Source organism: Mytilus edulis, chromosome 2 (genome assembly GCF_963676685.1).
Source record: "Mytilus edulis chromosome 2, xbMytEdul2.2, whole genome shotgun sequence".
In the NCBI taxonomy this organism is placed as follows: domain Eukaryota; kingdom Metazoa; phylum Mollusca; class Bivalvia; order Mytilida; family Mytilidae; genus Mytilus; species Mytilus edulis.
Window position 1 is genome coordinate 86443293 of NC_092345.1, and position 19690 is coordinate 86462982.

The 19690-nt window shown below is 31.9% G+C and overlaps 2 protein-coding genes and 1 long non-coding RNA gene across 3 annotated transcripts in view; 1 reads left to right on the plus strand and 2 right to left on the minus strand.

Annotated features, from left to right (window-relative positions):
- Positions 1–434: 434 nt before the first annotated feature.
- Positions 435–16362, minus strand: LOC139513259 (1-deoxyxylulose-5-phosphate synthase YajO-like). Its single transcript, XM_071301592.1, has 8 exons — positions 16022–16362; positions 14260–14322; positions 13605–13790; positions 12580–12738; positions 12051–12229; positions 4855–4906; positions 3900–4061; positions 435–599 (listed from the first exon to the last, which is right to left on the minus strand). Exons 1-8 carry the CDS (start codon positions 16142–16144, stop codon positions 504–506), a joined length of 1020 nt encoding a protein of 339 aa, XP_071157693.1. The 5' UTR covers positions 16145–16362; the 3' UTR covers positions 435–503.
- Positions 1735–3296, minus strand: LOC139513261 (uncharacterized). The gene is made up of 3 exons (XR_011662415.1): positions 3057–3296; positions 2351–2480; positions 1735–1899 (listed from the first exon to the last, which is right to left on the minus strand). It is a non-coding gene; the product is annotated as an uncharacterized lncRNA (long non-coding RNA).
- A 1625-nt stretch (positions 16363–17987) lies between the features above and the next one.
- LOC139513260 (uncharacterized) overlaps positions 17988–19690 on the plus strand; it is a 65726-nt gene continuing 64023 nt past the window's right edge. The window contains exon 1 of the mRNA XM_071301593.1: positions 17988–18090. The gene's annotated coding sequence lies outside the window, so the exon portion shown is untranslated. The remainder of the gene's footprint in view (positions 18091–19690) is intronic.

Sequence of the window (19690 nt, forward strand, 5' to 3'; positions counted from 1 at the left end):
AAGTTTACATAAACTTTGACAAACTATGCACAGGCTAAAAATGCGTCTGCAGTTTGTGGTTTGTAAGTACAAACGCTACATTTGTTTCTACGTTTGTTAAAAGTCTGTTTACCAACAACATGTGCATGCATTATTGAAAGTTCAAACAGGGTCATTAAAGAATTATTAAACGATGTATTTGTTTCTACTTTTGTAGCGTTTAGAAAACAACAACAAACGCGACACAACGTTTATAAAATTTGGGTTAATAGAAAGAAATGAGACCTTTATGAGTTGTCCTATGGCAAATATAACATGTTGAGCAGGACGAGGACTATTAATTTGATATTATATGATGTAGGAAAAATATCTTGTGAACAAACAGTGTAAGTTATGGACCAAAATGTAATGAATCTAAAAAATGCTAAAAGTAGAAAAAAAAACCAGAGAGAACACTAGTTTAGTATTTTTATTTAAGTATAAAAACACGTATTTAGGTATACTAAAAATGATAATTAACATTATTATTCACATCTATCCGGATGAGCCCATTGATCTAGAACTTTTCCTATTTTTGCTTTCACTGGTTCTGTGGCATCTGTCAGCTCTTGAACTACACTCTGAAACGAGGACAAAGATTATTTATAGCCTGAAATATCGTGCAAACATACATTGTACTTGCATTTACTGTTTGTGGGAGACTAAAAATAGTAAGTTTATTCTAAATGTCTTTTGGTTCTTTTTGTCATTGGGTTGCTGAAAATGTGTTTGGACTCTTTCTGTCGTTGAGTTGCTGTAGAGGTATTTTAGTTATTTGTGTTTCTTGGTTGCGGTCTCATTAAAATTACCCATCTCCTTTCTTTTGTAAGATTTAAGTATATAAAAACGAAATCATTCAGAGTGGTGACTATGAGCTACCAGAATTATTTTTTTGAAGATGACAAAAAATGTATAGGCACAAAAAATGCCTGTGATATGTACACTGTAAAAACAGTGTTTAGATCCTAAACACTTATCTAAACACTTTTTCTGTGTACGTTTTGAAACGCGTTTAGCATCTAAACATGTTTAGATCTTAACAAGTGTTTAGATTTCAACAAGTGTTTAGATGTTATATGTTTAGAAATTTATGGTGTTTAGACCTTCCAACGGTTAGCCTACTAGTACTATGATTTCACAGGAACTACTTGTGGTACAGCACTACAGGTTGAATAGTCCACACGGTATTGTAGAATATACAATGCACGTGTACATTTCTGCTTAATGTTCTTGCAATGATTTTTACCATAATAAAATTATTTGACTTGTCTATATAGTATATTAAAGCTGGAAAACTTCAGTAATGATAATAATAATATTAACAATAATAGGTTTACACATTTTATTCTTCCTGGAGACCAAAGAAAAGTTTGTGAACAATAGGATCAAGTTAAGAAAAGTCTGTAAACAATAAGACCAAGTTTTGAAAAGTCTGTAAACAATTAGACACAGTTTTACCCTCCATTTTTTTGTAAGGAAAAGCCTGTACCAAGTCAGGAATATGACTTTTTTTTTCGTTCCTTTTGATTGTTTATGTAGTCAAGCGTTTGATTTTTTTTAACGTTTTATGGACCGGACCTTCCACCTTTTTATACAACTTGGAGTCTGGTTCTTTTGTTTTTGTTTTTTTCTGATCTAGTCTTAAATATAACATACAATCTATTCAAATTATTTCAATAATTTATTTTTAAGTCTCACTAAATGCAAACAAAAAAAATAAAATTATAAAATTTGAAGATTTTTATCCTCAACAAAACAGAAATTGTCAGTTCAGTCCATCTCCTATCATACAGGAATTTTTCATTGCGGAACAATCTTCTTTTGAATGATAAAGGCTCTAGGTGTGCAGTTCCTTTTGGTTGTCAGGTGAACTTTTGTATCCTGAAATGAAAAAATGAACCCTTCATGTACATTTGTATGCAACAGTCACTTATTCTTGGATCATGTTTATTAAAATACATTAAACAAGCTTCTTGAAAAAAGATTCTTACAAAAGAAAAATACAAATTGTAGTTAAAAAGACAATACTTTACACCTTGTACAAATGTACACATCAAAAGACAAACAAATCAAAGGGAACAATATATAGAGCAAACAAGCATGCAAGTTTTTTTTATATTATAAAACAAAATCCTTGATTTCTGAGAACTACAGCCTGTTTTTCCTATTTTATCCTAATATTATGAATATATATTTTTTTAAATTGCCTGTTTTTTACCTATTCAACAGGATAAATATTAGAGGATGATTTAACCTTCATTTTTTCAATCATATAGTATAGTACGTTCTATTGGCAACTTAATAATATATATATAAATATATTTTTACTTACATCTGCTCTTGAAATTAAGTCATCCTTTTCTTTCTTCGTTGCTTTCTTTCTGATCTGTTCTTCAATTTGATCTATGATATGGATTTATTCTAGCTCTTTTCATTCCCACTACATGTACAGTGTCACAGTCCTATAAAAACATACATACAAATAATTATTATAGGTTTATATGAAAAAGAACAACTTGACAGTTTATTTTTGACATAGGAGTTTGAATGTCACTTTATTTTCAACTTTTTAGTCATGGCGTAGTCAATTTATTAACTTTTTAGCCATGACGTGGTCAGTTTATTTTCAAGTAATGAGTTTGAATGTCCTTTTGGATGTTTGGTATTCTTTGTTTCTCTTTGACAAATGAAGTGAAACTATAATTTCAGTGTTTGTGTAAAGGATGTTGTTCTATGGGCCATTGGGATCAGATCATCTTATTCCCTGCAAAGTTAAAATACTTGAAACTATGATTTTATGACATTATGTACAGTGACAGTTTAGACTATTTAATCTCATTTTAAATTTCCGAACTAGCTCATTCTTATTTTATGCTTGGTCCCTGAGACTGATTATGTGTGTATATTATATGATTCGTACCACAATAGTGAACTTGAAATAGCATAGGTTAACAGTTTAACGCACATATTCCTTTTATTAGTCTGTTAAATAATGGTTTGTGCCCCTCCCCCTTTTTACGAAATCTGGATCTGCTTACCTTCCGCTGCTGTAATAACTGTTAAGATGGCTTTTGATTCCGTCAATATTCTAATATGAAGTTCTGTATCTGTTGCATCGTCAATAGATATATATACTTGATATATGGGATCCATTGTTTTAAATGTTGTTTGTCTTTGGCGGGTCCGAAGGCGTCCGTATCAAATTACCACGATAGATAACTCTGTTCGTTAATTGGTATAAGATCATATTCGGACAACGACTCCGGAAATTAGAGAAAATATTCACTCACATCTTCCTTATAAATACTATAAAAGATTATTTTATATGTCCCTGGTATAAACAACTAATTGCTTAACTTATAAAAAAAATAATTGAAAGTAATTTAATAATCAGGGAAACTCAGTTGTGGAAGATGATATGATTTGTTCTCATAAATATAGAAGCTCCGCATACTGGGTTGGGACTGAAGTTTGAAAATAATTTTAATTTCAAGACAGCCACGATATCATAGTTTCGCAGAATATGCTGGAATATGTAGGAACATCGGGTAAAAAGGTGGAACCAGTACTGAAATATTATAAAGTGTTTAGGTGTTTAGGAAAGTGTTTCAGAAGTGTTTAGATGCCATTTAATGTTTAGCTTAATGATAACATTCACTGATAATAACCCTGCAACACGTTTAAATTCTAAACACGTTTAGGGTTTTATGTGTTTAGATAAATATCCGTTTAGATCCTAAACGCTTTCCTAAACACGTTTAGACCTAAACATGTTGTAAATCCGTTTCAAATCTAAACGCTGTTTTTACAGTGTATCTTTTCAATTGTGAATTAACTAAAATATCGATAAGAAATCAATCTGACATGTAAGTTCAAAATACCTGGGGTAAAGTGGGAACATCTATGTTTTTCACAATTTGGTCTGGTGAACTGGCTCCTGTTATTGCTACTGGTACATTGTCTTGCTGCAGTAACCAGGCTAAAGATGCTTTCCCCATGTCTACGTTGGCTCGCTGACATATATTTTTCATTTTAGCAATTGCCTGTAAATAAAAGGTATGTGTGTCATGAAAATGGAGTAAAAACTAAAAAACTGAAATAACTGAGGGTCCAAACAGACACATTTAATAGTTCTAAATAATGCAAACAAAACACAACGCATATTTGGAGTCGCATTTTCGAAAATTTTAACACCAGAAATTAATTCACCTTCTACCAATGACAACGGGAATCATTTGAATAGCTACAAATACGCCTTTGTTACAATCCTAGCGCAAAAAGTTGATGCTAAAAAAAAAACACAATGCTTTTCCATCATCATAGAATCATATAGCCATTTCTCTTCACAGATATAAACGCCATGCGTACAAATATTATAACGGAAATCTGTTGAATAAATCTGCGTCTAATGCTTCAGATGTGTACGATATAGAAGTGCTCATGGGCGGACAGATAGAGAGTTAATAACTATAAGTCGCATACAAGTGGACCCAAATTACACTGTAAATGGGTTAAGGGCGTAGACTACATTGAATTCAAATAAATCATTAGTCATTTAGAAAATAAAGCAGTACTTTTTTTAAAGGTAAAAATATAGTAAGAAAGATGTTTTCTCTGAAATATCACAACCGATTTACCCGGCCGGGTCACAATCTTAGCGTTTTTAAAAGAATCAACCAATGCTGCGCTCATCCTGAACGTGCAAGCAAAATCTCCAAGCTCTTTCTCTGGAACACAATATTATAGTTAAACTCTACAAACAGATTTCGACAGAAAACCAGAAGAACTTGATTTCACAATCCTGCAGACGACTGTTATGTTTTAGTAGATAATTACCGTAAACATCTCGTCTTCTGCACCATCTTGACCATGTCTGGTTTTAGGATTTCTTTAAAAATCGAAAAGATAAAGATTTTATAATTCAACAGAAATACACATGAGCGGAGTTTTTTTCTGAAGAAAATAAAAATGAAAAAGGTTGGCAGCTATTTATGTCAAGTACAAATTTGTAAAATTTTGTCTATTTTATTTTGTCTGAAGAGTTAGGATTAAATATTGTTTTCCTCCATACTTTAATTTGGTTAATATGAGTTATAATTTTTGCCATATTAAAAAAGTAGATATATCAGTATTTAATTTAAGATCATATAATCATTGAAAGTATAGTATTTGAATTTAGGTACAAAGTAAAATTGCATTAAAAGAGAAGGTAGTGATCAAGTTTATACATATATGCCATCCTGTCTGAACTTACATCTTGTAACAGTAAATGAACGCCGTCTAGCGGATTCCGCGAAATATTGCGACGTTTTGTACGAATTACGTACCTTTGACCAGATTTTGCAATGTTAAAATTTCAACCGGCGACTTTTCAATGGGACAACGGTAAATCTGACGGAAAGTATGTATCTTCTAGGAGAAAGAACTTGTTTGCTAAAATTGAAGAAATGCTACAGGATTTTGAAAATGAATATGAAAAGTCATGAAGACGACCTTCAAAACGAAAATCAGGTGTTTGAGTTTGGATATCTGCCGACCAGTTAAAACAAGTGTGAAAACTGTTGACCACTGTTGCTCACCACTATTTCTACAGAAAAACAGTGCGGTCTCGACAGTATATTGAACTCTGACACAAAATAGTACTTTTGATGTCATTGTTTACTTAAACTAACCAACAAATATGCAGAAATGAAACTTCTGGTGAAAGGGAAATATATTTAAACCATTTTGAGTCAAAATTCACTTGTCTATGAGTTTGCGTTAAAAATTCAGGATTAATGCGCTACATAGTACACTAATTTAAGATTTCAAGAAAACAGGGAGTTATTATGGTAGTACCTGTGTTTTCAAGATCAGAAATTTCATATAAGACTTTAAACATTGGTTGAAAATTGGCATGTAGAAAGATGATACATGTACAATTCAGGATATACCTGGTTTCCTTGAAGTTAAACTTAAGGTAAAATATTTAGATAGCTGTGAAAATTGCAAGATTCGGTTGAACAGATAGGGATTTTTAATTGGTGGTCTGACACCTTTATTTTCGTTTTCCTCCCAAAATAACACAAACTGAATAATCATAAGAAAAGATGACAAATGCGACTATACCTATATAGAACACAGAGGCATGATGATTAATTCATTGTAGAAGGAAGAGAAGCGACACACAAAATTAGGTCTTCTCGTTTATTAGTATAGATACTCTAACTTTTCTTTTACAGTACTTTGTATATCCCCATCCCTGTTTCACTTGAATTATTGTCAGCTTATTCGAATATGAGCATGTTTTCTGGCACGTTTGAAATAAATGCAATTCATCTAATGTTTGAATGTTAATTTACACAATCATGTAATTATAAACATTTAGCATGTTTTAAAAACAGGAAGAAATGTTTATAAGTGCAACACACGGTATTTTTGGACAAGAAATCAATTTTTCTTACACTTTTAAAATTCAAAGGAAGTAAAACAAGAAATCAATCTGGTTGACGCAACAATGACAATCTGTTACACAGAATAATAGTGGTGCATTTCTTTCCAGTGGGTCTCAATCAACACTGATTTACAGAAATCTTGGTAAGAATTTAGTCTTAGATGCTTGATTTTTTTATTAGTTGTTATTGGCTTTGAACAAGCTGTCAGTAACTGCGTGTAGTGGCGGATACAGAGGGGGGCATGAAGGCGTACGCCCCCCTTTTTGCTTGGACTTAGACTAGACTTCGTAAACTTTGCCATTTCCCGTGTATTTAATTTTTATGAGACAATTCTTTTCATATACAGATTTTTTTTCGCCAGTATTTACTGATTATTTCAAAAGTAAAACTACAAAATACTGAACTCCGAGGAAAGTTCAAAACGGAAAGTCCCTAATCAAATGGCAAATTCAAATGATAAAACACATCAAACGAATGGACAACAACTGTCATATTCCTGACTTGGTACAGGCATTTTCAAATGTAGAAAATGATGGATTGAACCTGGTTTTATAGCGCTAAACCTCTCACTTATATGGCAGTCGCATCACAGTAGAGTGATTCGGTATGGTTGAGTTGACCAGTTCGTCGAAAAAACGTCACTTAGTCATTTTGAAATTCAAATTAAAGGAACACATTTGCAATTCTGAGCATGAAAAATCATGACACCTTCAAAGCGACAAAGGAGTGAGCAAGAACGTATTGACTTCTATTTCACAATTCAACCAAAAAAAGTTATACTCTATTATAATCTCATGAAAAAAGTTCCACATTAAAATTATTTACCTACGAAATTATGTTTAACCCCAAACGCCCGCGCCTATCTTAAAATAACATAGCTGAATAATTATCCCCAGTCAGTATAAGCTCTGGATAGATTTAAAGTGCAAGGTTCGAGCCATTGTTTGAGGAGGCAGTCTGAGATCTGAGAGTCTGGCCGTATTTAGATTGAAAACAATAATCTTGTCCACTTTTTGGCTAATAGAAACGAAAATTTCCAACAGAATAATATAGCATTAAATGAACATAATGAATAAAAAACGGGCGTATTTTTTCGGGACGGGGGTTTGCATGAACTGATATATTGAATACTTTTATCAAGATCAGACTGCAACCTGCCTGCTGGTGTGGCCTTTATGTCTCCATTTGTCGACCGTCATTCATAAATTCGTTGTCATTTCAGACTCATTCGTAGCTTTTGGTTAATTTTCAATTGTGTTGGGTAAAACATATCAACCAAACATTTGTATAAAAATTACTTGTTTGTCTTTTTTAACTCGTGTCGCTCGTATTGTAAAATTCATCGAATAGCGCGGCGTGTATCTTGTTTACAACAAGAAATCTGTGAGTTTATGCTAACTTAACATACAACAAGCGAGAATTTTCCATGTCTTGTTTTTACTGACAAGTCCCACATCAAATATATCAGTTCATAGCTTTTGACCCATACTATAATTTTATGATAGACAATTTATGGGGAGAATACAACATCAAAAATGTCCAACTCTTACACTTGACAGCAACTATTAAATATACATGCCCCACCTCAAGAACCGTTTAAAAAGTGCATTTTACACTTATTTTATGTTTTTTAGCCAAAAAAAGGTCCCAAAATTTGTTCGCCTCGCGCCGCTCGGCGAATTTAAAAAACTTCGCCCCACTTTGCAAAATCCTGGATCCGCCCCTGTATTCTATACGTAGTATGTCAAAACTGTCCATACAAAAACCCTATACATGCTATATTCACTGGGAAAAGACATCGTGTAGCAGGAAATAAGCAGAATGGCCATTGGGGTGCAAGTTTGGGACATTAATACTAAACTTAGTCTTGTACGGTAAGACTAGATATCCCCTATTTTGAAAATTATCACACCATTCGGAACAATTAAAAATATTTTCAAAGTAGCGAAAAGGAAATGAACCACATAAATTAATACTGGTCATAAATTCTCCGCTGCTGTCAGTCAGTCATATAGATGACACTAAACTATAATACATTTAAATTTTTAACCTTCTTTACGGTCGGAACAATAATTTAATATTCATACAACAGTTTTTAGACTATAACAAATGAAAAATAAACAAAAATGATGTCTCACGATCATTAATCCATCGCTACATTTTGTATTCTGACGTGTTTGTTTTTTTCTAATGGTGTTTTCTTTCACGTCCGCAATTTTGTTGAAAGTTTCGATGTTAAAAATAGAACACAAATCTTTTTAATAGATACATGTATAAATAGTTTATGGTTTAAAGAGTTATACATGGAATATTATCCTAATAAAAGAACATTCAGTGGATCCTTAAAAGAATTGTCTTACTAGTATTGATTCGTATGGTTGTCTCCTCAAAGGAAATTGTTCTATATATATATATATATATATATATGGGTAAAAATTAACCGAATAAAAAATAAAAATGTACCCTGAAAGTAGCATCTCAAATATAGAATAGAACTGTTATCAATTCTATTTCACCCATAAAACTTGAAGGTCGAGAACGAGATTATATCGATCATCTCTATATCATACTACTACTATATACCTACTAAAAAATAGGAAGGGTCCCGATTCCGAAATCCCGGACTTTAAAAAATGAAATCCAGAGGTCCCGAATTTAAAGTAATTTAAAATAAATCCCGCCATCCCGAAATTCGAAAAAAAGATTCCCGGATCCCGAAAAGATTAATTCCGAAATCCCGTATTTAAAAATACCCGATCCCGGAGTTCCGATCCCGGTCCTCCCCCTTCCCTCATTTGTGTGGATGAACTAAATAACAAAACAAACATTTACGAGTCATGTCTCAGCCTGTGTGCGATTATATTTTTTTTTTTTTTTTTTTGTGTTTTCTTTTTTTTTGGGGGGGGGGGGATTATTTTGGTAGACATATTAAACATTAATTTGTACATCTGTTTTTAAGTTATATCTCAATCTCCGTATGTTTGGTTTCCTTGTAAATGTTTTACACGATGTATCTTCTGGAAAATACACCGTGCTTCAAAGACCGTGCAATGTCTTGAGAAAAAGCGAAAATCAGAGAGAGAAGGACATTAATTTATTGTCACATATAATAAGATCTCAAAGGGAGTTGCAGAATAACGGATACTGGCGAATGTAAAAATTGAACAAAAAAGTTTGCAAAATTATAAAGAATAACAACAGAAAATAAAATAATAATTTAATACAACAGTGTTGACACAGACAAGAACCATGTACAGAATTAAGAAATCATTTAATAATAGAAGAATTTTACAAAATTCTTTATTGAGGATTTTACAGAATAAGCGTTGTATTTAAAGATAAAGAACATTTAGGTCCACACTTCATATAAACCCTTAAAAACTCGTTGGATCATCTCGTTGTGGCTGGTCAGTAATAAATAAAAAAAAGTCACTGGTCAATTCAAAGGTTGTCGTAAGTGATGCAATATATTCTTATTTTCCTGTTCCCCTTGTGTAACTTCCAGTTTTATTGAAGTTTACATCGATCAAAGCCTTAGTTTAATTTAGTTTCCTGTTATTACTACCCCCCCTTTTTTTGTCGCATGTTGTGTATCATGTACTGATTCTATATATACTTCGAGCATACACATGTACACTTATGGAAAAATAACTATTTACTAAACTTTTTAAAACGTTTTTGTAGACTTGTATACAATAAATTTTATGCAGAACAAAAAAAAATATTTACAAAGATGTCAGTTTGTCTGCGTGTTTTAATTGTTAACTTGAAGATGTATAAATAACCGCACGACACTCTTTCAATAATTTGTAGAATCGTTGATATAATGTTTGTTTATATATGCGATGTTAAGCAGTAGTATATGGACAGAACTCGATCTGTCGTGATATAGTACCAAAAAACGAGCTATTACATGTTCCGCTGCTAAAGTAAAGTAACCGTTGTTTTCAAAAATTTGCCAAATCATATATCGGAACGGAGAAAAAATGCAAACAGATGATCTACACTATAGTCTAAGAGATTTACGAATTGGTTACCCAAAAAAGTGACAAAATTCAACAATCTCCCATTAGAGCAAATATTAATAAAGATCACAACCCTGACCACATGCACACCTTCAATATATGTACTAACAGACAACAAAGTGAAAACGTTCTAGGATTCAAACTGTAGATGTTATGCGGATTAACTATAATAGGAGAAGGACGGCGGACAGAGGGACAGGGGTAACCCCCCCCCCCAACTTTCAGTTGCGGGGGCATACCAAATTATAGTTTCAATTACATCTTTTATTGCGTCAACTTGTAGATTGTAGACAGTAAACCTGATGATTTCTATTTTTATGTTTTTACTATTTTTGCGTTCATGTACTTGCAATGTATTTTTGTTTGAATTAGTAATTGTTTTAGACATGTGTATTGATAATGAACATACATGTATCATATTTTTTATAACGTATAATTTCTTTTAAAAATGTTCCATAAAAGAGGGTCTGATTGAGGTTAACGGAATACAGAATAATGGGCAAAAATTGCAGAATAAAAGGCAAAAAAAAAAAGAAAAAAGAAAAAGAGCATAATGGGGTGCCTAAATATAAAGAATAAAGAATATCGGAAATACAAAATAAAAATTAATGATAATTATCCAGATAAAAAGAATCTATCAATACGAAACACATATTCTCTAATTTTTGTGCTATTTTCACAGTTTCCTGACCGGTGTGAGAAAAATATTTCTCCTCACTAGTGAAAAATCTGTTCTCGGCAAATGATTAGTCGAAGTTTGATTATGACGTCTAAATGTTTTGTTTTCTTCTGAATTTTCCTATTGTGACGTCATGAAAAAAGGCGACCATGTCTGATGACGTCGCATATAAAGAACACAAGTTTCTGAAATTTTTTGAAGAAGAAGGATAAAAATCATTAGAGAAACAGATTCCTACACTATAACTCATGTATTACGATATTTCTCCACTCTCGACAGTTAAATTTTAGTTATTTAAAGTGCTCGGCAAGCCTCGCGCTTTAAATAATAAAATTTAACTGTCTCGAGTGGAGAAATATCGTAATACACTTGTTGCAGTGTAGGAATCTATATTTAATCGTGCATAATCAACACGAAGAACGTTGGAAATAATTAGCATGATAACTTGACGTTATGTAATAAAAATAACGACGTCACGAATTTTGATGTTTTTTTTTTTTGCCAAAATCTTGAGTTTGCGTCGCTTCTACAGGGAAAACGAAGTCGGTGACCATATTTTTTTTTAACATCATCTAATTCGTAAGACAAAGAGGAAGAAAATGTTAATTTAAAAAAAAAATCTATGGAGCGGTTTACGTGATTTATACCGGAAACAGAAAATTGTAGAAGAAAAATACAGATTCCCCCTATATATTCAATGTAATTTAGTACCCTCTCGGACCATTTAAAAATGATTTTTTCTCGAAAACGAAGTCGGTGACATATACTTTTTTTTACATTTTCTGATGTATATTTTCAATATCTAATCAAGTTCTAAATTTAAAAAAAATCTATGGACTAGTTCATTTACTGATCCTTGACCTTAACGTCAGACTGATCAGCGCATGTTTTTACCCAGATGTGTGGAAAAGTTTAGTCAGCCTCCGTCCCATAGGTACATCATCAAGTTTGGTAAATTTCCCGGTTAGAAGACCTTGTTGGAGAGGCGAATAAGCCAGTATACTTATATTGTTTTCCTTGCATAATGGTATAACTTCATGCTCGGCTGATCTCCATAATAAATTGTATCCCATCTGTATTAAGTAAATATTTAAATAGTTAGATATAAGATGTGGCACGTGTGCCAATTATGAGACAATTCTCCATCCAAGTCACATGTTGTATGTATTGTAACAATTCCCTATCACAGAATGTTTAACCTGATACAGGCTTAAAGTATTAAGTGCAATCAAATACTAGTATACAAGAAACACCTATTGTGTCTGTTCATTGAAAATAACTCGTACATTCAGAGGGATAGAGTTCATAGATTTTCATTTGCTTTGCAGGATTTAGTTTCGAGTGCTGATAATGAAAAGTAAACACTTAGCAGATAATTCCACCTACGACTATGTAGCACACAAATGTGTGCACAATCACCTACCTGATTAGAAACGGGTTTACCACCCAAATCTAGAAAATTCTTCAAGTTTTTAGGACCATAGTTAGATAAGCCATAGTATCGAATTCTCCCTAAAGCGATTTGTCTGTTGAGTTCCTTTACACAATCACTAACATCCGCAACAAAACTAGGAAAATGAATCTGAAATAAAATAAGAATTTAACAAAAAGCTTATAATCAATAAAATATATTATTTGGAAGGAAAACAATGCATACAGTGGTTCAATTTATAAACTGAAGATGGAAAATCTAACAGATTATAAAAATAAAAAATGTGGTATTGAGACACCTCTCTACAGAAGACCAAAATGACAAGAAATTATCAACCATATGTCAATGTACAACCTTCAACAATGAGTAAAACCCATACTGCACACTCAGATATAAAGACCCCGAAATGACATAAGTAAAAAAAACCAGTAAACATATGAAATGCTTAAAAAATAAGTGTAGCAAAAAATGTATTGTCAAAACACCAATGTGGAATGCAATTTAAAATATTTAACGGTATTTCCAGTACTGGTTTGTATCCCCAAAAAAGTGAAGATTAGTTACCAATGTTTTTAAAATTCTGATTCAAAATGCCATAACATTGCAGGGCTATAACAATTATGAGCTGCATTGCAAACTTTCGGCTGTTGTCTACTCTTTGGTAGGGTTGTTGTCTCTTTGACATATTCCACATTTCCATTTTCAATTTTATTTTAATGTATTGCTAAATAACAGATAAGATCACCATTTAGACATATTTAGTATCATGTCAGAAACTTAAATTGGTTTTCAAACGAAAGTGAGAACTGCTGATCGCATATTTATTTTGAATGATAAAAAAACACATCTGATTGTTCAAACGGTCAAAGAGATATAAAAATGTTTTTAAATATATGAATAAGATATTTTCTTTTATTCTTGAATGCAGAAAATTAAATTTAACTATACAGGAGGCCACGTGATAAAGCACATATATGCTTCCATAAATACCAGCCTTAAATGCCTGTTAAAATTACCTGAAGTAAGTCTACATATGAGGTTTGTAATTTCGTCAAAGCCTTTGTTATAGCCTCGTCTATTTGTACAGCGTTATAAGGCGGAGTGTTAGGTCCTTCTCTAAATCCGAACTTAGTTGCTATAATAGCTTCCTGCCGTCTGCCTTGTAGAGCTCGCCCTAATACCTGCTCAGATCCAGCATAACCCTGTGATAATAAATACAACATTCCACATTGGTGTGTTGACATTTCAAAATTGAAGAAATGTAGAAATTCATGTAACGGATAGAAAAAAAACATGTTACAAATTCAGAAATTGCATTTTACAAATTAAGAAATGTATAATCATGGCGGATATTCCCCTCCATAGAGTTTATTTTAGTTTTTAAATTCCGACTGCAGTTCTCTATATGCATGTGTTTTTGTATTGGGTTAGTGATGAAAGTATGTTCCGTCTTAATAAAGTATGCAATGATATGTTTAAAAATGGTACTATAAATGGTCACAAAATCTTTTGACAAAAGGGTAATTGAGAAATATTTTAAAATAAAATCAGAAGTATGAAGGGTTGTTGTATTAAAAAATAACAGAAAAGATTGTTTAGGGAATGTTTTATGTGTCACACAATTATAAGGAATCTTGAAAACACCCTTAATTAGATATAATACCATGGTACCTCAGCTGTATCAAAGAAATTTATTCCGACTTCCAAGCATTTGGTTACTATAGCTCTCGAAACCTACAAACAGACAATATACATAATACTCATAAAAAGATTTGCTACAGATATCAGTTTATATAAGTTATATCAATGTTGTAATTACACAACTGTTCCATCTAAGGGAATTATGTTGTCTAATGAGCGTTTGACCCCTGATACATTCCTTATATGCCGGTCCCAAGCCAGGAATCTGTAGTTTAGTACTTATCGTTTGATGTTTGATCTTGGTCTATATAGATTCAGATTCAGATTCAATATTTTATTAGTCTCACCACTTGCAATAAATATAATACAATCATCATAATATATACATTGAATAAAACAGTAATTTTATAAATTAAAATACAAGTGCCATTCTATAAAGAATTATGAAAGATTATAGAAATCAATTTAAATTATAACTATATATTTATCATGATTATAAAATATTTCCGTTATGTAAAACTATATAGATAGATAGATAGATAGATAGATAGATAGATAGATAGATAGATAGATAGATAGATAGATAGATACTTTATTCTCTAAAAACTAGATACAAGTTTACAGAGAAACATACAATATAAATAAAGACACAATAGTTAAGGTAAACAAATACAAATATGCTTATGAGATTACATTTACATGGAGGGACAAACTTTTTTTATTAATACACTTAATAAATAAACACAGTTTCCTTAAGACAGACTGTTTTTTACTATTAAATAATGAGCAAAATGAAATTATATTTGGATTATTTGAAAACTTAATTTGTAGAAATAATTGTCTTTCGTTCTTCAAATGCGAACAGCAAAACAAATAATGAAATTCGTCGCCTATCTCATCGGAACTACACAACGAACATGTTCTTTCATTTCGGGCAATGTTTTGCCATCTTCCCTTTTCTATAGGTAACGCATGGTTACCTGCTCTGAATTTACATATATGTATGGGTATGTTGCAATCTAATAAAATTTCAGAACTTTCGAAATGGCGTGCTCGTTCGTCATCTTAAACAAAATTTGTGTGCCCTTTCTAATACAGCATTTCTCGCACAAGAGAGCCTGCTCGTAAAAGCCTTTTCTAGAAGTTACAGTTGCCCATACAAAATTTTAAACGTGTTTTCTTTGTTCAATTGGAAATATATAGCTGTTGCTAGTTTCGTATCCCTTCATAACTGCAAGATATCCCGGGCCCCTATCCTTTGGATTATTGGTGTACGCCATTTAGAAGTACTGCCCTGAGAAAAAAGGTATGGAGAGAAAAGTATGTCACATTAAAGATTACATATACATGTGTGAAACTCAATATTTATCCTTTATCTCTTTACCAATGATACCTATATACTTCACTTTGCTATGTACTAGGTCAGAAAATAAGGCCATCTTACAGAAGTACAGCCGGTTTATTGTTGGGTCAAATGCGTTTAATGATAATTGACATAATATATATTAAATTATATCAAACATGGAACATTTAATTCAATGAACTTACATACATTTATTAAAGTTCATGAACAGTTTCATATCTTTGTTACACAAACCAGCATGGATTTTATTTTGTGTAGAAAATAACCCATTTCAATTGTAAAACAAGTCTCCAAAGCTTACTTAAATTTAAAAACTCATAGTACTTCTTACATAATTATGCAGTTACTGAAAAAAAAAATAAAAAAAAATTCATAAATTATTGCTGTGTTCGGTAACATTAGTTATAAAGACCTCTACATAAACCATACCTCTTCTGACTGTGCCTCCCAAGCATTAGTTTCTTTGTTGTCATTGAATTGCCAGGTACCTAAACAAATCCTAGAAACATTCAAATCTGTGCCTGGTATGGTAATTCTTGGTACAGCTGACATTGTTGTCTTTATACGGGAGTATACTATTATGACACTTTTATCGTATCAAATTGACTGAGATAGTGATAAGAGGATTTTCGGCAGTAGGTTGATTATTGAGGCTCTGGTGGATTTTTCATTGTATTTCGTTGAAAACAGTTTTGTTTACGTGATAGCCAATGAGACAACTCTCTAACATGCAGAGACCGATCAATGACATAACGGGTACTAGTTAAACTCTCATTTTAAAACAATTTGAGATGTGTCGATTCTTCTTCTTCTTCTTCTTTTTCTTTTTCTTTTTCTTTTCTTTTTCTTTTTCTTTTTCTTTTTCTTCTTCTTTTTCTTTTTCTTTTTCTTTTTCTTTTTCTTTTTCTTCTTCTTCTTCTTCTTCTTCTTCTTCTTCTTCTTCTTCTTCTTCTTCTTCTTTTTCTTTTTTCTTCTTCTTCTTCTTCTTCTTCTTCTTCTTTTTCTTTTTCTTTTTCTTTTTCTTTTTCTTTTTCTTTTCTTCTTCTTCTTCTTCTTCTTCTTCTTCTTCTTCTTCTTCTTTTTCTTTTTCTTTTTCTTTTTCTTTTTCTTTTTCTTTTCTTCTTCTTCTTCTTCTTCTTCTTCTTCTTCTTCTTCTTCTTCTTCTTCTTCTTCTTCTTCTTCTTCTTCTTCTTCTTCTTCTTCTTCTTCTTCTTCTTCTTCTTCTTCTTCTTCTTCTTCTTCTTCTTCTTCTTCTTCTTCTTCTTCTTCTTCTTCTTCTTCTTCTTCTTCTTCTTCTTCTTCTTCTTCTTCTTCTTCTTCTTCTTCTTCTTCTTCTTCTTCTTCTTCTTCTTCTTCTTCTTCTTCTTCTTCTTCTTCTTCTTCTTCTTCTTCTTCTTCTTCTTCTTCTTCTTCTTCTTCTTCTTCTTCTTCTTCTTCTTCTTCTTCTTCTTCTTCTTCTTCTTAAATATATATATATATACCTTCAAAAGGTACCAAAGTATTTCACACTATACATTACAAAAATTCGGGTTTAATTTTTCTTCTTCTCTTTTGTATTTCCACCTTTTATATATGTGTACAGATCACGCCTGTCGCCCAGTATAACAGGGTTGTAAAAGCATGTTTGTTTTCCTGTCTTCTCAGTTTAACCAGGTAATTATCCCGAACGAGACTCCGAAAAGCAATAAATATGTGTCCAAGTCTATTTAATACTTCCAGAGAAATATTATAAATTAATAATAAAACCATGATTAAATGTCATACTCTATAATGCCTTACACTGCCCGGACCACAGGGACTCGGTTAGCAGATTAAAATTTTGTAAATCAATGTTTTTAATTTATGTTTTATTATTTCCTGTCTATTTACATTACTCTATTAACGTATTTAACGTTGCCAACACTATTTCTTTGATTTTCTGGCAATGTGCAGTTTACTATCCATATCCGATACTGTACTGGATTTTTCATTATACGGAAATGGATAGTAAACTGCACATTGCCAGAAAATCAAAGACATAGTGTTGGGAACGTTAAATACGTTAATAAAGTAATGCAAATAGACAGGAAATAATTAAACATAAATTAAAAACATTGATATACAAATTTTTTATCTGCTAACCGAGTTCCTGTGTCCGGCCGAGTTCGGTTATGTCAGAGACATATAATACATAATATTATATGTCTCTGGTTATGTAAACCGGCAGACTCTATTCCTTTTGATCTTTTTATGGTGTGCCTTACAGTACTAATCGTTTCGGTTAGTTTATACTAGTAACTTAAGACTTAATTTTTAGGTTGGTGCCCTCCGTAAAAAATTCAGTTCTACATATTTGAATTTCCAAAATTGCGGGTACCAATCTCAGTAAGACTTACTGCTGTATATGTCTTGAATACGTAAATCCGGAAAGTCTCCCGTCAAATGATGTGGATTTTAGTCAATTCACAGAAAACGAAGTAGGAGAAATATTACTTTTCAGATTTAAACGCAGATATATTGTAAGTACGGAATAGATTTATCACAAAAATATACCATCTACCATATCTGGTTGCAAAGTTACGTCATTACTTTAAATCATGGCGCTTATTGCTGCTGTCGATTCGATAAAGGCACAGGCACTTGTTTCTATCCATTGCCATAATCACAGGGGCGTCTAAACAAGCCCCTGTGCCATAATTGGAAGCGATGCAAGACGTAACGGCCATACTACCATGACGGCCATACCCCGAAAAGATGAAACGGCCATAGTACAAAAACGGCCTTACTTTGTAAAGACGTATCGTCCATGGTTTTTTTTTTTTTTTTTAATGTTATAGATGAATTATTTTGATACTTATAGATGGTTATTATAACTTTTCAATAAATTATACTGTTTTTACATTATTTTTCATCTTAATTTTTGTTATATCATTTGCTTACTCATTATATATTTACGTAAATGAATGTGTTTAATCTAATAAAATATTAAAATATCAATTGTTTTCTTAATGATTGTTTGATATCTTGCGTATAGCAAATAGAACGAATTGAACAAATATTAATGACTCTATCCGAATGGGAGACTAATTTCTGTCATAATTAAAACAATGAGTTAAGTTTTGAAATATAAAACAAGGTAATCAGCTGTAATCAAGTAATGATTAAGTTGGAAATTTAAGAAGATTGTTGATTGCTTATTATTACCTCTTTGATGAACACAAGTATTAATTATGCTTTTGTCTAGAAATTGTAAAGGAAATACAATTCAAGATCACTATAAAAACACAACTCCCAAGCTGAGTTCAAGCGGAGTGAAAACATACATTTGGTAGTGAAATTTTTGTAAAAATACAAGCTGTTTGAGCAGTCTTTTTGATGTACCGACCTTGCTTTATAGAAGTAACCAGAAATGTCGGTGGCACTCATTTGGGAAATTGCTGTTCATCATGTCGTAGGAATTTTATTACATTTAAGCTACTTTTTATATTTTGTTTTGTTAAATTGTGTGCTATTGTTTTACATATGATCGTTATTTTTTCTATAAAGTCAACAACAATCTGAGTGCTATAAAAAAAAAAAAAAAAAAATCATGTCGTACCCTTGTGTGCTATGTGACCAGCAAGTCCGACCAAGACAACATGCTCTCCAATGTGAAGATTGTGATAAATGGCAACACAGGCTTTGCAATACAGGTATTCACAAATTTATTATTAATTTAGTTTTTCCCTCGAATCATATTTCGTACTTTCGGTCATATTTGATACATTTTGTTTTACTTTAATTTGGGTTACGACCCTTCCCTGATAAGAATTAAATCTTTCAGATGAATCAGTCAATCGGTTGTTGGGTTGCTGCCCCTGAATTGGTAATTTTGAGGAAATTTTGCTGTTTTTGGTTATTATCTTGAATATTATTATAGATAGAGATAAACTGTAAACAGCAATAATGTTCAGCAAAGTAAGATCTACAAATAAGTCAACATGACCAAAATGGTCAGTTGACCCGTTTAGGAGTTATTGCCCTTTATAGTCAATTTTAACCATTTTTCATAAATTAAATTAATCTTTTACAAAAATCTTCTCCTCTGAAACTACTGGGCCAAATTAATCCAAACTTGGC